Source organism: Cynoglossus semilaevis, chromosome 4 (assembly GCF_000523025.1).
Source record: "Cynoglossus semilaevis isolate Cse_v1.0 chromosome 4, Cse_v1.0, whole genome shotgun sequence".
Taxonomy (NCBI): domain Eukaryota; kingdom Metazoa; phylum Chordata; class Actinopteri; order Pleuronectiformes; family Cynoglossidae; genus Cynoglossus; species Cynoglossus semilaevis.
Window position 1 is genome coordinate 7,166,047 of NC_024310.1, and position 21,970 is coordinate 7,188,016.

Below are 21,970 nucleotides of genomic sequence, written 5' to 3' on the forward strand. Positions count from 1 at the left end.
TATAATTCAAACAATAGTGACCATTTTATGAAGACAAAGTCTGATCTTGCTCTGCAGATGATTTGAAATCTATTTTTATTATGTTCTGTGAACGGTGTGTACTCTAATATAAAACAAAACCAGCTGACCTGTGATGTCCTCTCACCGTGTTGTTGTGATGACGGACAGACTGCTTTGCTACTCATGCTGAGTCATACTATCGCTGCACAAAGACAGTATGAGTCAGTAAATTCGGAGCACATTTGTCTTTAAATGTCCAAACAAGTGAGGTCAGGGGTCAGGGGTGTTATCAGTGTCCTTGTCAGGAAGGTCACAGAGCAGCAGGAGGTTTCAGCCCCTGTATCTGGTACAAAAGGTGGATCTGGACCTCGACCTTAGTAGACCAGACTGGAATCCTACCACTGCAACCCAAGTTTTTTTTTTTTTTTTTCTTTTTTTAAAATAAATTTTTTTTTTTTTTTTAAAATAAAATTTTTTTTTTTTTTTTAATTTAATTTTTTTTTTTTTTTTAAATTAAATTTTTTTTTTTTTTTTATTTTTTATTGAAATGAAATTTTATTGAAATGAAATCTTTTTATTGTTTTATAACGATTATATTTCCTCACCGTTACCCTGCAGCTGTATCTGTGTAGAAAAATACAGGTTGTAAGGGTTTTTGCATTATTTGTTGTGGGAAAAGGTTAAAGTCACACGACTCCAGTGAGTAGTGAACTGTGACCCAGTTTCTGCTGCATGCATGTGCTTGAGTAAACACACGTCTAAAAGCAGTTAGTGGACGACTGCCTGACTGGCCGCCATTTCCATGCTCTGAAGGTCAGGACTGAGATGCAGACAGAATTGGTCACAGAGTTTAAAGGTAGTTTGTTTTACCATAATGACTTGGAGTCAGTGATGTTTTGTGTTTTTTATGGATATTGTAAGGTATTGAACGGTAGTGGATTCATTTTTTAAGTTCAGCTGAGTGGATCCTCTTCTCCAGATCCATTGATATTTATTTTGACAGTTGGATTAAACACACGTCATTCATCATTGTCGCACCAAGAAAAACCTGTGGTTCGAAAATAAACACTTGGATCAAGAGAGCCATTGTTGTTAACGACAGTCAGAGTCGCATTTCCTCTTGACTTTAATCTCTGACTGAGTTTCAGTCCACCAACTGGTGAACGGTCAGCAACGAAAGCGGAACATATACGGTGATCCTCTCCAACAAGTGTTCCTTTGTTCCTTTTCATTCAATTTGAGTGAAATCAAACACCGAACTGTGTCGTGCTGCCATCACAGCTCCCCATTGGTTGGATTCAGCTGGAGCTGTGCATCTGGTCTGTTTCTGCATACCAAACTGCTGATTGTGTTACACTTAATATGAGCATCAATTTATGGCTCTTTAGTTACAAAGGTTCATCCAAAACAGGTCAGAGAAGAAGAAACGACTAAATGTATGATGATTTATTTAGAAATGTACAAAATCCAACTAAATGCATGGAGAACACAAATATAAATGCTAATCATTTAGATGAAGAAGAATCCCGACCTCTGTGAAAAACAAAACCTGTAAGGTTGTCTTACTCATACAGCTCAGTCCACTGACGATACTTTCAACTTTATCGACTACAGGTCTCTCATCAGCAGGATAATGAACTCAGAGGAACCTGGTGTTCAAACATAGTCCTTCCTGGTGTATCCATTCACTGACATGGTTTTGACAGGAGCGTAGTCCTGCCGAGGAGGCGCGAAGGCGTTGACACTCAGCGTTGTGGCCGACCTCTGAGGACATGAGCAGCAGAGAAGGACTCCCCCTAGAATGAGCAGGCAGGATGCAGCCCATCCAAAATACAAAGCGTTACCAAACTCTCTCTTCGCCGTCTCCTCCAGGAGCGGGTCATAAAAGCCAAGGACGATAGCGTGCGCCGTCCAGGACACGGCCACCAGCAGCAGCAGTCCAGCCACCACGAAGGTCACTCCCGCCGCCACCACCAACCTCGGTTTACTGTTCACATCCTGGCTACAGTTGGTGCACTTGGCACCGGCTACTGACAAACAGATGCCTACGATGCACAGCACCATGGAGACGATGACCAGAGCGCGAGCCGCCTGCAGGTCCATGGGCAGCCCCAGCATGGAGTCGTGCACCTTACAGTGCATCTGGCCTGTGCTCTGTACTGAACAGTTCATCCACAAGCCTTCCCAGATCACCTGAGAGATGACGATGTTCTGACCGATGTAGGCAGCCACCCGCCACATGGGCAGGCCGCACGCCACCATCACCCCCAGCCAACCGGCCACGGCCAGGATCATCCCGAGGATCTCCACGCCTGCAGAGTACATCGCTGGGGCTGTGGATGAAGCAGAGTTGGAGAAAGACTCTCTGCCAAGGTCTGTGTGGATAGAAGGCCTTCTGTGTCCACTGGCTCAGCCCTCCTGAGAGGAGGGCGATATCAGATCCCGTGTTAAGAGTTTTAGTGCAAGAGTAGGACAGCGAGGGAAACAGATTCTACCTTCTTTATACAGCTTGGACCGCTGAAGGTGGAGTCAGTGAAGGTGGCATCCAGTTAACCTTCAAACCACACTTGCATATATGGATACCTGTCTATATACGTGTGCTGAAGATGGGAATATAAGAGTGAATCGGTAAACCTGTTGATATAAGAAATTCTTTGTATATTTGATTTAAAAAAATCAGATTTTAAAGACTTAGTGATTAAAATATCATTCTTTGTATATTTGATTTGAAAAATCCGATTTTAAAGACTTAGTGATTAAAATATATTTAAAGGTAGGAATTTCAAAAATCACTTATTGGGCTCCTCTGATCTAGGATGCAGGTGCACCTCCCTTCCTGCAGAGGCTGCTATAAAGTCATTAGTCCCGCTGCGCCGTGCTGAGTAGACCAGCCACAATAGTAGGACATACAAGTGTCAAACCATTAACATTCAGGACACAACTAAGAACCCTAATTATTCTTTAAAATTAGTTTCAGGAAAACTTAAATTCCGTGCCGTGCGACAACCTTGAGGAAGAATAAATTCCGTGCCGTGCCGTGCGACAACCTTGAGGAAGAAGCTGAATCACCATCTGAACGCGGCGTAGGGTAAAAAAGTCACAATGGCGGCCATTGTTCCTGTTGAACATGAACAGGGCTCTTTATCAGTACGTATACTCGATGTGTTTTCCTTAAAAACCCTTAGTATTTAGTCACGTATTCCTTCAACCTGATACTACAATAAATGACAACACTGTTGAGTTTACACAGGGAACAAAATGTAAAAAAAATGTCAATATTATGAGAAAACACTGGACCGTGTGTTTACCTGATCCCACTGTTAAATTGTTGAGTTGAGTTTTTTCCAGATGTTATCACATTTATACTTTCCATCTGGTTTAAAATCCACATTTTTTTTATTATCAAGAATGACTTACCTGAGTTTAAGAAAAGCTTCTTTGTTTTAACAGCAGTGCACTGAGGTCAGCCGGCAGGTGAGTCCTCTGTCATTACAGGCTTTCCTTTATCTTACAGGGGTCACCTGGGGTCAGTGGTCAGAATGATCATCGTGTGGTTAGCCTCCTCCACAGGCACACCCACGAACACTTTCCCATCCACTGGTACACAGACAGACAACACACAAGCTCAGAGGAATGTGATCCATAAACATCCTCAGCTCAGCTCTCTCCCCCTCAGCTGTGATATTTCACTGCACTCGAAACTGATGGTACTGTGGTAGTACTAGACAAAATACTTCAAGGTGAACATTTGAGTTGTATGGTGATTATAACAGTCTTAAATATTTGTCTCTCCAGACATGAAATGACAAATATGGTGACTAATATTAACATTATCAGCCTATTATTATTATAAAAATATACATCAGGCCATGTGTATGCGACATGACAGCTGTATTGATATACATATAGCGACTCCTTTTTTACCAATGCAGTTTTTTAAAAACAATACAATTTCCCAGCAGTGACCAACATGTAAATGTCGTGTGGTGGCTGGATTTGAAACAAAACTATTTAAACCAAATCAAATCAAATAAATTGGAAATAGAAAAACACTCAGTATCAGTGGCTTATGTTACAACCCTTCAGGAAAAATACAAATAACAAAATGATGCAGACGTCACCTGTATGTCTTATCACAGCCAGGGGGAGCCACTACTGCATTGTCTAAGAATTGCAGAAAACAACATACATTAGAGACCTGACTTTCTTTTTTTTTTTTTTTACCAAATATACTTATTCTGGGGATATTTTTATATATATATATATATATAAAATCTTTCTTCAATTTAATCAATTTATCCGTTGACTTTGTTGTTGTTTTCCTTGTGACTACAGTCAAACCTTTCTAACAACGGGTCATTCTGTGTTGGTTTTTTTTCCGTCATCTTCTCTTTTGTAAGACAGTCACTGTTTACCACCGTGACTACAGGTGCACCTGACCTGCTACAACAGAGTTGTCTTATAAACACATGTAGAGACTTGCAGAGCAATCAGGATAAATATTCACCTGTTATGGGAGTGAGAACGAGTCGGGCCGGTCTCTGCTGGCCACTGCTGTGTTGTGTGAGTTAATGTTTCAGCACAGTTGGTCTTTGGATTGTTCTTAAGATGAAAACGCTGCTTTAATACAGTACTTATTCAAATAGTGGGGGGCAATGGCATGTGGCACGCCGGAAAGAAGTGTGCCGCTGCTGTAATGCTTGAATGATAAACAAGCCTCCAGTCACTAGGTGGCAGCAACTCATACAGTGGTTTGTACAGATAAGAAAATACATGTTGATAGGTTCTCATGTTGATAGTATTTCAATTCAGGGGTTGGGGGATGAAAAGAATTCTGTCCTCTAGGGCAGTGTTTCCTAAACTTTTTTTCTAAAGGAGTTTCTAAACTCCTGGGAAACATGATGCAAGACAACCCAAAAAGAATCTCTTGCAACCCACCTGAGGGTTGCGACCCAGTCTTTGGGAAACAATGCTCTAGGGCAGGCGTGGGCAAACGTTTTGACTCGCGGGCCACAATTGTCCTAAAGTTGAACATTGGGGCCGGGTCAGGAGCAGACAGATGGAGCGTTCATGTGAACTAAGATAAATGACATGTAAAAGTCATGCATTAAGTTAATTTGCTAAGATGTTTTTAATCATTTTCTACATCATCTATTGTGGAAACAAGGGTATTGCAGGGAAAACTCAGAAGTACAATGATAATATAAATAAATGATATAATTTGGAAAGTCTTGACGGGCCAGATTAAAAAGCTGAACGGGCCGCATCCGGCCCCCGGGCCTTAGTTTGCCCATGCCTGCTCTAGGGGGTATGACAGAAAATAATTACGGGCCACTGCTTGAATAGCTTTGGAGATCACCTGTTTGATCACTGATGTGTGTGAAGTTCACATCACATGGACACAGAAGTTAAAAAGGGATTCAGACAAAACAGAGAAGAGGAAGTACGTATCTCTATTACTCTTTTAAGGAAAAAAACGAACAGGCAACAAAGTTCCAAGTGGTTTCAATGTCTGTGCCAATAAGAGGAACAAAAAGTTTCTCCAAGCCTAAAATCAAATGCCCTGACACTCCCTGTTTCACAACCACTGTGTAACACTGACTGAAACTGCAGTTACATTTTCTTACCAGCCAATTCCACCCGCTCCCTCACTGAGTGTGGAATTTTATTCTGGAAGTCACCCACTGAGTTTTTAAAGTAAAAGTGAAAGAATTCTGCGTGACTAAATCAATATTATTTTAAAATACAGTTATTCATCCTTGATGACTTTATGTCATGTTTTATGTTAAAGATAAGTAAAAAAAACTTCACTCTCGTAGACTTTTGAAATCTTTCTGTTTTCATCATGTGACTCTGTGTCATGTCCGAACGTGCCTGAGTCACTGCAGAACACACAGAGATACTGACTGTGCCTACACACTGAAACTCTGGCTCTTCCTGCACAATGGCCTCAGGGCTCTGTATGATGACATCACACAGGTAACAGGTGACTCCACCGTGTGATGTATGAAACTCAATTTTGAACCCCTCACTATAACAGTTAGTAAATGTTATTTTTAGAGGTGTGATGTCACACATTTATATAAAACAACTCACGTGTTGTTGTTTCTGATTAAAAGAACAAAATGTTCCTTTGTGTAAATGTGAAATGACATATTAATATTAAAACATAAAATACCATCCAATACATTTTATTTTCATGTATTTGTTTACAAGCACAGGTTGGAATCTGTCTCACTATTCAAAAACGTTTAAACCAGTGGTTCTCAAACTGTGGTACGTGTACCACAGGAGGTACATTTTCAGTTGAATGAATCTGAAACATATCATGCACAATTAATTCAACATGTAAACATAAACATCTTTATAAACATCTCTAATAGGTAACAGCTAATAGGGAAGGCCTATGCTCAATGTTTTCTCAGGTGGTACAGAGTAGAAAAAGTTTGAGAACCACTGGTCCAAACAATTTAAATACAAATGATGCAACCAACAACTTGACTTTATCCTCCACAGTTCTAACGTCTTTCATTTATTTATGATCTTATATCTTTGTCGTCTTCTTTTGCAGTTTGATTTTACTTTTCTTTATAGATCTGAATAATGTCCCAGCCCAGAGGGTGGGGTGAGGGAGCCGTTACTGTGTGGTCTGGACCTGTCTGACGCTGCATGCTGACACTTGTCACCCAAACTCCCTCTGGCAGTTTCTCATGAACTCGACTGTCGTATCTTTGTAACTTCTATCTGCTTTGACACATCTGTCATATCTAATTTTTTTACACAAAATATAAAACATCCACTGACAACGAAACGATATCAGTGTCTGAGAAAGTTTGCTTTACAACAGTGGGGGAGATTGCATGCACTCATATAGGTTGTGTAATTGTTGAATGACCGAGGCTAGTATCTGTTTGAGGCCTGGGAGGACGAACAGATCTGGACTAATCTCACCCTGAAACCATCTCTCCTCAAAGTCTTAATTGTAAAAATTCCTCTGTGCCTCCTTGTGTGTGGAACCCAATCTCCATATCCAAGCTGAAGTAGCTTTAATGATCTTACCTTGGATAAAATAGAGGCATTATAGTCCTAACGGCACTTTTTGGCTCCAAAACACTGCCTCCATTCATTTCTGAAACAATCTGATTCCCTCTCTGCCTCTCTTTGCCCCTTCTCACTATTCCCTCGTCTTTTTTTGTGCAACAGTGTGTCAACTGGAATCACTTGGTATGGTGTTTGCCAGTCTCTTCCACCTGATGTCTGCTGACTGCTGTGGATGACTGTGGATGATTCCAGTGGGACGTGGACCGCAGACAGCGAGGGTTCTTCACACACCGTACAGAGAGAAGGCCTCATCCTCTTTGGACCTTTACGTACCAACTCAGAAAGGTCAGCTGTGTTTTCATTTCTCTTCCCTTTCGCATACATTATAACATAATTGGTGTCGTTTTTGGTGGGTGTTTTTTACTTACACCTACTACAGGCCACTGCTGCTGTGCCCTGCCTGCTTGTACTTACTTTGTTAAACCTGTAAAATGTGTTTGTAATTAAGGCCAGAAATCAAGTAAAGAAATGTCCTCTTTTTAGAACAAGTTTCCTTTGGACATTTTCTTTCCTTTCTTTCCTTTTTCCATTTTCTTTCTTTCCATGCAATGTGTATACCATGTCCAGCCAGATTCTAGATTCTAGATCTTTGCCATGCAATGTGTATACCATGTCCAGCCATATTGATGCGGAACTTTAGCTGTTTTGTTGCATATTTGGGCTGTATTTAAGCTATTTAACATTCCCTGACCTACTGCAGGTATTCTTAACGTTGGTAATTTAGTAAACTTGTTTTTTTCTGACTTAATATACACAAGGAAATCTTGAATATGTGACAGAACTCTAGCTTGGGTTTATTAGTTCTATGTGGTATGTTGATTATTGTTGTGTTAAATGGATTAATGTAATTCGGTGGTTCCCAAACTGGGGGGCGGCACCCTCAGTGGGACATGGAGCTATTTTGGTGGGCCATTGATTTGTTATTTAATTTCTTTTGGTCAGTGAGAACATGGGTATTACAGTGTTGTTGTTGTTGTTGTTTTTTAAAAAGATCAATAGTGTTTGAATTGATTTTATGTCTAATATTATGTTTAATAACCGTTTCATTAGTAGAGATGGGTTTAAAGGTAAAATAAAAACCCCAGGGAAAAGCATTTCAATACTAAGATGTTGTACCAGGTTTTTTGTGGGAAATTAGAAAAAAATAGATCATTTTCTTTCACTCCCACAGTTCATTTGCCAGCAGAGTTATATGTTTTTGAAAACCTCCCAGGTGAAACAAAGGACAGAGATCAAAGATCAAATATCAAAGACACAGGATGGAAAAAAACCCAACAAATTAAACAGAGACATCTTTGCCTTTAAATGTCTCTTTGTTAAGGTTTGCTGAAGCGAATGGCTGACTGACTTGAAAGAACTTTTTCACTGTTTGATTTTTTTTACTAGGTTATGCAGAAGTTTCCAGGCTACGAAAACATTTAGATTTAACATTAAAATGCTAAGATCTTTTGAGCCTGTGCCGTTCCATACTCATACACACTTCAATATCAATTCAAATAACACAAAAAAAAAAAAAAAAATCACCCAATGTGGCCAATGTCATTATTTCCAGGGTTTGGTTTCATGGTACTTGAACAGTCTGCACAGTTTAATGAGTCATTCTACCACTGTTTCACCAAAAAAAAAAAAAAAAAATCCCAACATGATGACACATGCCGAGTGCTGGGAGCGGGGGGTTGAGTTTTGTCACCACTTCATCTGTGTGACTGTGTGTGTTTGTGTGTGTACGTTGTATGAGTCAAGCCCCTCCCAGACCAACTGTATATTAAGACCTGGTACAACCTCACCTCAACGCTTATTTTTCAGGATCTCTCGAGCACAACTGAGCTGACTTTTAGACAAATCCCCCTGTTTAACCCTTACAGTAGAGGCTTTTATAGTGGACATGGCATCAGCAGGGCTTCAGTTGTTGGGCATTGCCCTGTGCATCATCGGCTGGATTGGAGTCATTGTCACCTGTGCGTTGCCACAGTGGAAAGTGACGGCGTTCGTTGGTCAGAACATCGTCACCGCTCAAACAACCTGGGAGGGCATTTGGATGACCTGCGTGGTCCAGAGCACGGGCCAGATGCAGTGCAAGGTCTATGATTCAATGCTGGCCCTCTCAAATGATCTTCAGGCCGCCCGTGCCCTCGTCATCATCTCCATCTTGGTGGGCATTATTGGCATACTCCTCGCCATCGCAGGGGGCAAGTGCACCAACTGTGTGGAAGACGAAAGCCCAAAAGCCAAAATCAGCATTGCGGCCGGAGTCATCTTCATCATTGCTGGAGTTATGTGCCTGATTCCTGTGTCCTGGACGGCCAACGGTCTCATTAAGGATTTCTACAACCCAATCATGATGGGCTCCCAGAAGAGGGAGCTGGGGGCTGCACTCTTCATTGGCTGGGGGGCCTCTGGGCTTCTCATTCTGGGAGGTGCATTACTTTGCGCCAACTGCCCTCCCAAGGACAACTACTCTGCCAAGTATTCAGCTGCCCGTTCAACTGGACCAAAGGACTACGTCTGAGGAGGTGACGTGGAGCAGGAGAGCAGGAGGAGAGAGAGGAGACTGAGAAAAGACTTGTGTCAAACACCATGTGGTCCAGTAAAACTACTCCATGTTTTCACATCTTGTTACATTTTGAATTTCAAAAGTTTTTTGTTGACTGTACAGTGTTTTGATGTAGAATGACAGACGTTATGAATTGTTGAATCCCGTGTGGACCACACCCAAGCAACGGCTCCTGTGGATGAGGCTCATGAAAAGTTGATGTACTTTTTGCTTTGGAATTAATATTGTTGTCCTTCTTTTAACATATCATTTCAATTTCAATTATTTTTATTCGACTGTCGTGAAACTATAAATAAAGTGTTTTTTATGTTAAAGGTGAATATCACGTTGACTCTTTTTTTAATCTTCTTTATTTGTTTAAAATGAAATTACATTTTTTTATTCATATTCATTATGCCTTTAAGTGACAGGGCTTAAGTTTATTGGACAGAAAAAAGAAAAAATTCATAAACAATAATACTTTCATTTTAAAAAATTAAGTAATATTTTTTTAAATAAAAAAGAGGAAATACAAATGCAAATATGCACAGAGCAAGCAACTGCATATGAGAGGTGAGCACACTGGTAAACAAACACCTTCTAGCATAAGTTCAGGCCTGTTTACTGGATAAGTTCACGTCAACAGAGGTGTGTCATAATCACTCCAACACTGCCCCCCTATGGTCAGGAAAGCCACTGTGATTCCTGAAGTTATCTTGCGTCAGTAAAACTACTGAAGCTTTTTTGTGCTTTTGCCTTAAATAAATTCAGGTTTGTGTGCACTACCAAATTTTAGATTTAACCTAACTTTAACTATTTTTTTGCATTTTCAGAAAGTAACGTCTATTAGCCAACCCGTATATTTCCTGTTCTTCAAGTCTATTAGCCAACCCGTATATTTCCTGACATTGGAATATGGATTTCTGAGATGTCAGCACCCATAAAGGTCACAGGATCTCTGTTTGTGTGTAAACTTCTCTCGGCCAATAGGAGCAGACTACTGTGGTTTCACATACCCTCATTTCTCAGCGCTTTCTCCTTTGACAGGAAACTATAAATAGAGGCTCAAACTCTTCCAACTGTCTTTCTTTCGGGGTCTAATGTCCAGCCAACACAACTGACAAGATGGTTTCTCAAGGAATTCAGATCATTGGTATAGCCATGGCGTTGATCGGCTGGTTAATGGTGGCGGTGGTCTGCGCCTTGCCCATGTGGAAGGTGACGGCGTTCATCGGGGCCAACATCATCACGGCGCAGACTGTCTGGCAGGGCTTGTGGATGAACTGCGTGGTGCAGAGCACGGGCCAGATGCAGTGTAAGGTGTATGACTCCATGCTGGCTCTGGCGCAGGACCTGCAGGCCGCTCGGGCCATGATCATCATCTCGATTCTGACGGGAATCTTTGGCGTGATCCTGTCCATCGCCGGGGGGAAGTGCACTAACTGTATAGAGGACGACAAATCCAAAGCCAAGGCCTGCATCCTGTCTGGAGCTTTGTTCATCGTCTCGGCGTTTCTCTGTCTTATTCCCGTCTCCTGGTCCGCCCACACCATCATCACCAATTTTTACAATCCTTTGCTGCTTGAGGCTCAGAGGTACGAGCTCGGGGCGGCATTGTACCTTGGCTGGGCTGCAGCTGCACTGTTGCTGATGGGAGGGGGGCTATTGTGCTGGAACTGCCCCCCAAAGAATCAACAACCCCGCTATGTGCCCAAATTCACACCGGTGAAGTCTGTATCCACATCAAGAGAATATGTGTGAGGTGGACTGTCATTGTCATACGGAGCCTCAAGGTCACAACAAGCGTAGTTCACATTTAGAAGTCACATGGTACTGTGTCTGAACCAGCAGTGCAGTTCAATTTTAATATGGCTAATGTGCGTTTTTTAAGACCACGCCTTTCCTCTCAGTGAACTTTTGTCTATCATTTGCATGTGTAGCTGCTTTTCCACGTCCCTGGTCTGTTGACTGCCACACCCAGCGACTTCACCTGTAACGTTACTGCTGTGTTTTCATGCTGTCTGAATACCATGAGAAAGAGCCGCTTTCGCCGTTCTGTTTCTGTGCCCTGATTCTTGTAAATATTTATCCAGAGTCACATTAAAGTAGGAATTTTAAAGATTATCTGTTAGTGATGACATTTGCAGTTTCTTAAATGTATAGCTTGTTACCTGTGCATTAATGAGTTGGAACTGAGGCACTGATTTCTGTATTTGCATGAGGAGATCTTTGTAAATAAAATATTCTTAAAAGCTGTTTGTCTGCTTCCTATCATTCATTGATCTCATTCATCATCCACCTGGGACCCTGGTTGCACGCCATTTCTTGTGGCCCATATAATCGTTTTTTTAATGCACTAAATGGTTTCAAACAAACACCAGCATCCAGTCATATGACACGACAATCTGTTAATTTACTTTATTGCTGTTAAAGTTCAAATATCTTTTCTTAAAAAAGTCTTTAAAGAGACACTAAAATAATGAAATCAAACCAAATAAATGAATTCAAGTAAATTCAAATCACATCACATTCACAAAAAACTTTAATATTTTTCACATAAAATCAATTTTTTTGGAGAAACTGTGAGATCTGTTTCCCTTCCCTCCAGCTGCATCGGCTGTGTGGTTTAATCAGTGTCATCACATCCACCTGTGTCTCCGTCATTAGTCTCACACCCGTCACCTGGTGCCCTGGGTATATATACACCTCTCTCCCTCACTCTGTCTGGTTGTAATGTTGTTCTGTGTCTGATTTGTGGGGGTTTGTGGTTATGTTTCCTGTCGGCTGTTTCTTGTCGGGTGTTTGTGGTCTGTGGTTGATGCCTTGTCTTCCTGTTGTCGGGTGTTTGTGGTCTGTGGTTGATGCCTTGTCTTCCTGTGACTCAGTGAGTTTTGTGATTTTTGCACGACAGTCTTCCTCGTGGTGCATTCAGGTCCTGCCTGCGTCCTCTCATGTCGACCATAACAGACACATTAAAAAATACTTTTTCTAAATGTGCAGAAGTAGAACTCATTTCAACATTATAAAAGATTCAATGGTTATTCAAAACAGTTTAGAGATGTGGAAGATCCAAAACAGACAAACAACTGAGTAGACTATAGTAATAATTAATAATATACTTTTATTATTCCATAATTTCCCAAAGGGAACCCCTGAGGGATTGATTAAAGCTCTATCCATCTATCTATGTTAATTAAAAAATAAAAAGTTTTTGGCATAACCAAATGCTTAGTCCTCCCACCAAGTTTCAAATGAATTATTTAATTTTTTTTTATGTATTCTGCTGAGGTAAAAACAAACAGGTTTCGGTGAGGAAATGTGATAAGAATCTCCAGCCTGGTCAGCTGCCTCTAAGCAAACATTTGTCATCACGGAGGAAATGTCCCAGTCAACATAGTTGTTGGAGTCAATGAAACAGAACAAGTCAACAGGGTGGAAAGTGTGGTCTGTTTAAATAACAGTGGTCGATGGTGAAACACACACCGTCTCCTTCCACATTCACAGAGAATTGAATTTGTTGATTCCAATTTCATAACAACAAAAAACAACCTTATCCTTAAACTTCAAAACAGCTTTGAAATTGTTTAATATGTCACTTTTTAATGCCAGGCAGACGGCAGCCTTTTGTTGGGCCTTTGATTGGATTAGAACATCAACAGATAACCAACAATCAAGCAGAGAGAACAGACACTGACAGTTTCACTAAATATTTAAAATAAATGTGATCGTGTTTCAGGGATTATCAAACTTTATTTTCATTTGAATGCAAATATTTTTGTTGGTTTCAGGGAATTTAAAGTGGACAATTGTTTCTGGCTCCGCTCCTGAGTCTCATTTCTCTGTAAATCATATATGGGAGCTTGTTTTTCCAACACAATAGTAAGACGGTGTTTAAAATGCGTGCCACTCCTCTATCGCTGCAGGAGGAGGAATCTTGTCAGACTAGAAGAACTCACCTGACGGTCGGCCAGCCTCACTCCTCCTCCACTTGTATGTTCACCGAGGGAGAAGGAAGAAAGAACAAACAGAGTACTACTTCGGAACACTGCTCACTCCTGCCTTTTCACCATGGGGAGGATTGGAAAGGAAATAGCAGCTCAGATTATCAGCTTTATTGGCCTTGTTGGGGTGTCAGTCACCTGTGGCATCCCAATGTGGAGGGTGACGACCTACATCGGTGCCAACATCGTGACTGGTCAGGTTGTGTGGGATGGCCTGTGGATGAACTGTGTAATGCAGAGCACGGGTCAGATGCAGTGCAAGCTGAACGAGTCTTTGATGAGACTGACCCCAGATCTGCAGGCCGCCCGAGCGCTGGTCATCATCTCTCTGGTCTGTGGCGGCATTGGATTCATCGTCTCCTTCATCGGAGCCAAGTGTACCAGCAGTCTGAAGAAAGACTCTTCAAAAGCCATAGTGGTCATTATAGGAGGTTGTCTGATCATTGTCGCCGGCATCTTGGTTCTGATTCCAGTTTGCTGGTCTGCGACCATCACCATCACAGACTTCATGAGTGCCCTAACTCTTCAGACACAGAAAAGAGAAATAGGAGCTTCCATCTACATTGGCTGGGCCTCCGCCGGCATTCTCCTGGTTGGTGGAATCATCCTGACCACTTCTTGTCCGCCTCAAAGGCAAATGTATGGATACCCAGGCTACCCAGGAGCACCGATGTACCCTTATGCGGGTTCCGTGGCAAACCAGGCAACATACGGACCTGTATACGCCCCTGCAGGCAGCCAAGTGTACACATCAACAGGGACATATGTCCCCGCCAAACCGTATGCAGCACCAAGTGCATACGCTGGACAGTACCTCTGAGAGCTGACAGAGCAAAGATATAAAGACTGAGCTGAGGACATTTTTGTACCTACAAAAACTCTGTAAAACACTTTTAAAATCATTGGTACGTATTCCAAAAGGCTGAAGAGATGAATTTACACGATAATGATATTTGTAATATAAAGTAAAATTCTCTTCCTCTGTATAATAGTTGTTTTATAGCAGAAATAAGGTGTGAATATCACTGAGGCTGTATTGTTTTTAACACACATGTATGTATAGCAGTTACTATTTATTTCCTGTCATGCACAGACTCTTTTGTAAATATTGATGATGTCTTTTGCTGTGATGTGACTTTATTTTTGAGACTCAATAAAAACTCTGGTTGTATTCTCACACTTCTGTCTGCAGACTCTGTTCCTTCATATCCCAGTCACTAATGAAATTATGCGTGTGACTGCAGTTCTTTATCAGTGGGTCTGGTTAAATCATGATTAAAATGAGTGAAAACAACTCCTCCTGTGACATTTAAGACTATTATTCAGCTCCATAAAAACTCACTGCATCTGATCAAAAAAGGGTAAAATTCATATTCACAACTGATAAAATGTGCGTGCCCAGTTTCATCACCTTTTTAATCACTTCAACTGCAAATGCAGAAATAAGTACAATATAAGTTAGGCAAACAGAAAATAAAATAACAGGCTGTCATGAAAACATTTAATTCCTCGGCAGCAACTCAGAAAAGAAAAATGGTTTTGGGCCACATTACAGCTGAACATGTGCCACAGTAGGACCACGGGCCGTACTTTGGACAAGTCTAACCAGAAGATTTCATGCAGCAGTTTAACAGTGCAGTCAATTTGACCCTGATCCAAACAGTTTCATTTTCAATCCAACCAATTACAACATTTTGCTGCTAGAAATTAATTTGGAAAGACATGTTATTAAAATGGTGCCATTAGGAAATGGTAGTGTTGAGTATCAAATGAAGACAGACTGGATTGTCAAGACTTAAAAGGGTTAAAGCACAGCACCCACAGAGCAGACCTGGGATCAGAAATACAGTGGAAAGTGAAACCCCTGTACCGGCTTTGAAAAAACATAGCTCGAGTACTAATCAAAAAATATATAAATGACAGCAATAGTTTGTCCGGCTGTTTGTTTACATGTACTCTGTACTCTTTGCTCTTTGCTAAAAACCTGGAAAAGTCTAAAAACTGAAATTTTTTACTTAATCTAATTGGTCTAAACAAAAGAGACTTAAAAAAAATGTTTTTTGTATTGATTTAATCAACTCCCACACAGATCTATGATCAAAACAATCGTATATTTTGATTTGGTTGCAATGATCAATCACTTCCTGTTTGGTACTGTTTGATACTTTTATGGTCATGCTTTAAAAAACGTCATGGGTAAAACCTGGGGAAATTACCATTCGTGTCATCATCTCACATCCGGTGATACTCCCTTCAATATTAATGAGTTGGTTTTTGTGACCTGAAACCTGTGACTGGACCTGATCTTCCGGTAATTGGTCCAATCAAAGGCCGTCCACTCACACTGCATTGTTTGAATGAGGAATGTGGGGCGGGTTCACCAGCCTCATTAACATAGAGTCATCAATGCTCATCTCGTCGAAACTGCTCCTCGTCCACGTACAGATAATGTGAAGAATCTGGTTGGACAGGAAAGTTGTTTTACACATTGGTTTCAGGTCAGAGGGCAGGACATCTTGACTCCGCCTTCTTGAGAGGCTTCCTTATAACCAAGGAGGTGTGCTTCAGTCTTTATTCAACTAAATAAACCCTGCCTAGCGGACTTGCTCCTGACAAACTCACTTCACCTTTCAGCAGATTCATCATGGTGTCTATGGGACGACAAATGCTGGGCTTTGTCCTGGCCATCATTGGATTCTTGGGGACCATCATTGTGTGCGCTCTCCCCATGTGGAAGGTCACGGCCTTCATTGGAGCCAACATTGTGACGGCGCAGGTCATCTGGGAAGGCCTGTGGATGAACTGTGTCACGCAGAGTACGGGTCAGATGCAGTGTAAGATCTACGATTCCCTCCTGGCTCTACCTCAGGACCTCCAAGCTGCTCGGGCTCTCGTGGTCATCGCCATCATCGTCTCAGCCTTAGGCGTCATCCTGGGCATTGTCGGGGGCAAGTGTACCAACTTTGTGGAAGACAAATCCTCCAAAGCCAAAGTGGCCATCGCTGCAGGAATTGTCTTCATCTGTGCCGGTGTTCTCATCCTCATCCCCGTCTGCTGGTCCGCCAACACCATCATCAGGGATTTCTACAACCCCATCATGACCAACGCCCAGAGGAGAGAGTTGGGGGCCGCACTCTACATCGGCTGGGGCACAGCAGCGTTGCTCCTGCTGGGTGGCGCCCTCCTCTGCAGTTCCTGTCCACCTAAAGACAGCCCAGAATATCCAGTCAAGTACTCAGGTGCCAGATCAACAGCCACCAGCAGAGCCTACGTATAAAAGGCACAACTCTTCTTGAAAAGACTGAAACTTTTGACTTTTTCTCGAGTAACGCTTGTTTGTTGTGCGTCACCGATGGCACCACATGTTATGTTCAACCATGAAGTGTAAAGAAAGGTTATCTGGTAAATTCAGAAATGTGTGGTCGAGGCTCGGGATCCCTGAAAGAATGAGACTCTGGTGACGATGTGATGTTAAACTCCAGTAATACCAAGGACAAACTTGGGCACGATGACAAGAGTTTTTTGTTTTGAAAATGTATCTATGCTGTATGTAATTTTGTATCAAATTTACATTTGTTTTCTCCCTCAAAGGCATATCCAAGCTGGTTGTGATGTAATATAGTGTGAATGTATTGTGTAATGTTATTTACAAGCATCTTCCATGACTTTCTCAAAAGTCCTCTTTCTTTTTAATAAAACATGTACTTTACCGACACTGAAAAGTCTTGTTTTTGAAAAGCCTCACGTCAAGAGTTTAGGTCCTGTGGGAGAGAAATGCTTCACTGAATTAGAGAGAGAGAGTTTTATATATGAACAATAGGATCTGTCTTAAATTCATGGATTTTCAGTGGTTGAAAAATATAGAAACAACAAGTAAAATAATTGTCCTACAGGGACACATTTTAAATATAAATATACATTTCTGACCAGGAAGTCATTGTTACCACTGTAGTGTGAAAGAATGTCCACCAGTGAGTTGGCTGTTTGAACTGTTGCACTCCACCTTGAAGTGAAAACATAATCTTTTGATGACTCCTTTAAGAATCATTAATGACCTCCCCCTCAGGAGGAGTCCAGTCTGAAGTGTGTCTTTCTGATTGATTTGTTTTGCAAAATTTGAATCTTTAGGTTTTTTTCAACAACGTGAGTTCTGTCTGCGTTCTTGGTGTGGCTGATCAACTGGTCCGACCAGCTGTGCAGTGTTTGGTGCCAAGGCACAGCTTTGCTGAAGGACAGTGAGCTGCGTTGAGTTGGGTTTTATTTAAAAAAGATGCTTCAAATGCATAAACCGGATGCGTGTGACTCTATTTACCACCCAATGTCAGAGAGTTTTGATTAAATCTCCTTATTCCTTAACAGAGAAGCACAACATTTATCCACATATCATTTTAAAGAAAATAAAAAATTAGAATAAAATTAGTAACAGATATTTACACCTTTTTTACACACATAATTTGGACAAAAACTTGGAGTTGATGCTAATTGCAGTCTGTTGCCATTTTTGTAGTGTCAGTTTATAAAACAAAGTCGAATTACTTTACTATGAAACTGTTGTTGCTGGTGATACTGAAACAGACCTTATTACTTCAGTAACACTATAAATAGAACTTGAATGTATGTTTTCTTTCCAAAGATAACACTGTAGGGTTTCTAGGGTTCTTGTTTTATACATTTTGCAGGTGCCTATTGAATAAGAGTGTATTACAGTTTAGTTAGGACCGGAATTAGGGTCAGATCGGAGTTAGAGTAAAGATTCTCTGTGCTGTACATTGAACTACCTTCATCTGCTGCTGGGCGTCTGTTCGTCACATTTATCTTTTTCCGTGTTGACTTTTAAAACAAAAAACTAAACGCAAGTAACACTATCTTCACATCCATACACACAAATAATAATAGAAACCAAAACCGTCATTGTACTTGTGCACAAAGAATCCAGCATAGCTGGTATTCCTTGGCAGGGCCTGTGAACTAAGTGTCCTATCCGATAGCTCGGTTTGCACGCCTTCTTTTCTTCTTTCGGTGTCTGCTTCAGATGCACATTAACACCTGATCAGTGCTTCAGAGATTCTGAGAGACAAACCGAGAAACAGCGAGAGGATTATGGCTTCCATGGGACTGCAGATGGCCGGCTGTGCTTTGGCCCTTCTGGGCTGGATCGGGGTGATCATTGTCTGCGGCGCACCCATGTGGCGGGTCTCTGCATTCATAGGCAACAACATAGTCACGTCGCAGGTCATATGGGAGGGCATTTGGATGAACTGCGTGGTCCAGAGCACGGGCCAGATGCAGTGCAAGGTGTACGACTCACTGTTGGCACTGGGCACGGACCTCCAGGGGGCCCGAGCCTTGATTGTGGTTTCCATCATCACGGGGATTGCAGGACTGCTCATAGCGTTTGCTGGAGGCAAGTGCACCAACTTTGTCCAAGAGGACAGGGCCAAAGCGAGAGCCTCAGTGGCTGCCGGCGTGGTGCTGATCATCAGCGGGTTCCTCTGCCTCATCCCTGTTTCCTGGACCGCCACCATGATCATCAGGGACTTCTACAGCCCTTTGCTAGTGGATTCACAGAAGAGGGAGCTGGGGGCGTCTCTGTACATCGGCTGGGGAGCATGGGGGCTGCTGCTCCTGGGGGGTGGGCTTCTGTGTGCCAACTGTCCACCCAAAGAAGATAGAGCTCCTTCAGTGAAATACCTCCTGAACAAGTCCAGCAGCAAAGAGCTCTCCTTTCGATCCTCCTCACCAACCAAGACATATATTTGATGCTGGTTCAGACTGTCGTTGTCAGGGTCTGTGTGAGCCTTCAGGGACTTTACCAGCTGCTGGAAATAACATTACAGAAGGACAGATCACAACGAAAGAAATGTGTTTATTGTAAAATGTTTTGCTTAAAATCTGAATTATAACCTTGTAAAAAACCCAACACACAGCATGTATATAGTAATCGTTTGAAACATAGAAGCTAAAAAAAATATGTGAGATTTCTTTTGGTTTCCTTTAAATTTGTGGCAGTATTTTTTCACAATAAACAATCTACTGTTTTCTTTTCTCCCTGCCTGCTTTCATGTGTATTTATACTTAGAAAACACCTGTGGTAATTTAAATAGACAGAGAAGTGAAAGAACCTGTTGGTCAGGTTCACCTAGAGAACGAAATTCTGGGAAAAAAAAAACCACACAGTGTTCTGACGACTCTCACTTCCTGTCTGTCACCTGTTTTGGTAATGGAGCTTAATACAAAGTTTCATCTGACTTTCATCAACAAATACACTGCACGTGAGGGAATAATCCTATGTGAAGGATGCATCCGTATGTTGAGGAAATAATACCTGAGGTTTTGACTCAGACATTGAAATAAATGATTTTGCTGCAATTCTTTAAAAGAACTAACTAGATCTAACACAGAGATGGTGACTGTAAACAAAAGTGTTTACAAACCGTGAGGGTGTGGCGTTTTTCAAATCAAAGGTCATGTTACTCATTTGTAGTTGTTATTTTCTGTTTGTTTTTTGTTTGTGTTTTGTATAAAGAAATATATTACAATTCTGAATATTTTCTTAAAAAAATGCTTTTCCATTTCTTCACAACGTCCCTCACATCGTAGGTTTGTGAATGAATATTAAACAATATTTTAAGAGGACTTGAAAGTTAAACATTACAAAGAAAATTTTAAAAAATCCCTTTAATTTTTAAGCTCTTAAAAAAGCTCTTAAAAATAGTCGAAAAATAGTCGAATAATTTGTCATCGTCATGGAGTTGCCCGAACTTCCCATACATTGAGAAACAAAGAATATTGCATTTTTTTGTGTGTGCTATACTGCTACCTACTGTCCATTTGGCGTCATGGCTAGTAAAGCCCAACATTTTTGTTGGGTGACGTCACATCATTCAAGTGCTCACTTAAAAAAAAAAAACCAGGGCACTTCCCCTGTTTGTTTGTTTTTTAATACATCAAACCTATGGTGATGTTTGTCTTTGTGTTGTCTTTTTCTCAGGAGTCTACCTCCCGTCCCATGGCTCTACAGGAGCTGGGCATCAGCCTGTCCATGATAGGTGTTGCTGGGACCATCTTGATCTGCTCTCTGCCCATGTGGAAGGTGACGGCGTTCATTGGCACCCATCTGGTGGTGATGCAGGTGTTCTGGGAAGGTCTGTGGATGACTTGTGTCAGTGAGTACACAGGTCAGATGCAGTGTAAGCTCTATGACGCCTTGTTGGACCTGTCCCCGGACCTGCAGGCGGCACGAGGCCTCATCTGCATCAGCCTGGTGTTAGGATGTTTAGGGTTTCTGAGCGCCCCGCTGCTCCAACTGCCTGGGCCACCCGGCCATCAAGGCTCGCATTGTTCAGAGCTCTGGTGCCATCTTCTGCCTGGCATCGCTGACCACTGTCACCGCTGTTGCCTGGACAGCCAACTCCGTCATCACCGACTTCTACAACCCACGAGTCCCCGAGGTGCTGAAGAGAGAGCTCGGTGCTGCTATATATATAGGCTTTGTCATCTCTGGCCTACTTTTCTGTGGGGGCGCCATTCTGTGCATTAGCTGCCCTCCACAGAGGGCCAGGTACAGCAGCAGCAGATACACACATGCCAGGAGCTCCCCTCAGAGCAGCTACGCCATCAAGAACTACGTCTGAAGAGAATGAATAAATTGGCCCAGTTAGAGCTAAGGAGGAACATAACATATCAATGATCATTTTAATGTATGTAAAGAGACTTGAACATGTAGTCAGTGACACGAGCATGTGTTTCAGAGAACTGCAGTATACTCTGCCTGCTTCAGCTGAGGATATGAAGGCATGTCAGGAAAATAAGAATGACGTCAGTAAACAAAAGACCCAGGGTTTGTTTGGTGTAAAGGTTTATGATAATATTAATTCAACAGAAAACCAGATTTTGTTGAACTATCTATGTGTTTTGATTCTCTGTATGTTGTTTGAAAGGAAATGCCTCTGTATCTTTTGAAATAAAACGAAAAAAGCCAAAAATGTCCAGCGTCCTGTGAGTAAACACTGTTCTTTCACTGTTTAACTAAATCATTGACGCTTGTAGTTTTTGTGGTTGCACTTAAATGTAAACAAGGTCTATTAGCATTGGTCTATTAAACAATATATTTACCATAAGTCAGTCAATATTGGTGTTTATAATAGGATAATATCGGCTGAGTTTGTAATCACTGCCATGCCTTCCTAGGAGTAAATAATGTTTTCTTAACCATAAGTTTGTGAGGAAATTATTTTCATACCCGTCCACTTGAATCGCTGCTCTACAGTAGGTAGCTCTTAAGAATGTAAGTGTTCCTCCCTCTGTGTAAACACAAACTAACATGAAACATGAA

The 21,970-nt window shown here is 41.6% G+C and overlaps 7 protein-coding genes across 7 annotated transcripts; 6 read left to right on the forward strand and 1 right to left on the reverse strand.

Annotated features, from left to right (window-relative positions):
- Nucleotides 1-553: 553 nt before the first annotated feature.
- LOC103377860 (claudin-4) lies at nucleotides 554-2,677 on the reverse strand. The gene has a single exon (XM_025055308.1). The coding sequence runs from the start codon at nucleotides 2,323-2,325 to the stop codon at nucleotides 1,657-1,659; it is 669 nt and encodes a 222-aa protein (XP_024911076.1). The 5' UTR covers nucleotides 2,326-2,677; the 3' UTR covers nucleotides 554-1,656.
- A 2,357-nt stretch (nucleotides 2,678-5,034) lies between these two features.
- Nucleotides 5,035-21,854, forward strand: LOC103377866 (claudin-4-like). The gene is given in 3 exon segments (XM_025055009.1): nucleotides 5,035-7,386; nucleotides 20,627-20,928; nucleotides 20,930-21,854. Coding segments are annotated over 2 exon segments (624 nt in total). The 5' UTR covers nucleotides 5,035-7,386; nucleotides 20,627-20,644; the 3' UTR covers nucleotides 21,270-21,854.
- LOC103377865 (claudin-4-like) lies at nucleotides 8,057-9,980 on the forward strand. The gene has a single exon (XM_008308834.3). The coding sequence runs from the start codon at nucleotides 8,987-8,989 to the stop codon at nucleotides 9,608-9,610; it is 624 nt and encodes a 207-aa protein (XP_008307056.1). The 5' UTR covers nucleotides 8,057-8,986; the 3' UTR covers nucleotides 9,611-9,980.
- LOC103377864 (claudin-4-like) lies at nucleotides 10,554-11,889 on the forward strand. Its single transcript, XM_008308833.3, has one exon. It carries the CDS (start codon nucleotides 10,760-10,762, stop codon nucleotides 11,393-11,395), a length of 636 nt encoding a protein of 211 aa, XP_008307055.1. The 5' UTR covers nucleotides 10,554-10,759; the 3' UTR covers nucleotides 11,396-11,889.
- Nucleotides 12,469-14,814, forward strand: cldnf (claudin f). The gene is made up of 2 exons (XM_008308832.3): nucleotides 12,469-12,518; nucleotides 13,558-14,814. The coding sequence occupies exon 2, from the start codon at nucleotides 13,703-13,705 to the stop codon at nucleotides 14,453-14,455; it is 753 nt and encodes a 250-aa protein (XP_008307054.1). The 5' UTR covers nucleotides 12,469-12,518; nucleotides 13,558-13,702; the 3' UTR covers nucleotides 14,456-14,814.
- On the forward strand, nucleotides 15,889-17,938 carry LOC103377862 (claudin-4-like). Its single transcript, XM_008308831.2, has one exon. It carries the CDS (start codon nucleotides 16,280-16,282, stop codon nucleotides 16,910-16,912), a length of 633 nt encoding a protein of 210 aa, XP_008307053.1. The 5' UTR covers nucleotides 15,889-16,279; the 3' UTR covers nucleotides 16,913-17,938.
- LOC103377861 (claudin-4-like) lies at nucleotides 18,224-20,056 on the forward strand. Its single transcript, XM_008308830.2, has one exon. The coding sequence runs from the start codon at nucleotides 18,736-18,738 to the stop codon at nucleotides 19,393-19,395; it is 660 nt and encodes a 219-aa protein (XP_008307052.1). The 5' UTR covers nucleotides 18,224-18,735; the 3' UTR covers nucleotides 19,396-20,056.
- Nucleotides 21,855-21,970: the final 116 nt, after the last annotated feature.

Bases quoted from the DNA above. Each gene is read 5' to 3' on its own strand.
- LOC103377860 (XM_025055308.1), bottom strand. From the start codon at position 2,325: ATGTACTCTGCAGGCGTGGAGATCCTCGGGATGATCCTGGCCGTGGCC.
- LOC103377865 (XM_008308834.3), top strand. From the start codon at position 8,987: ATGGCATCAGCAGGGCTTCAGTTGTTGGGCATTGCCCTGTGCATCATC.
- LOC103377864 (XM_008308833.3), top strand. From the start codon at position 10,760: ATGGTTTCTCAAGGAATTCAGATCATTGGTATAGCCATGGCGTTGATC.
- cldnf (XM_008308832.3), top strand. From the start codon at position 13,703: ATGGGGAGGATTGGAAAGGAAATAGCAGCTCAGATTATCAGCTTTATT.
- LOC103377862 (XM_008308831.2), top strand. From the start codon at position 16,280: ATGGTGTCTATGGGACGACAAATGCTGGGCTTTGTCCTGGCCATCATT.
- LOC103377861 (XM_008308830.2), top strand. From the start codon at position 18,736: ATGGCTTCCATGGGACTGCAGATGGCCGGCTGTGCTTTGGCCCTTCTG.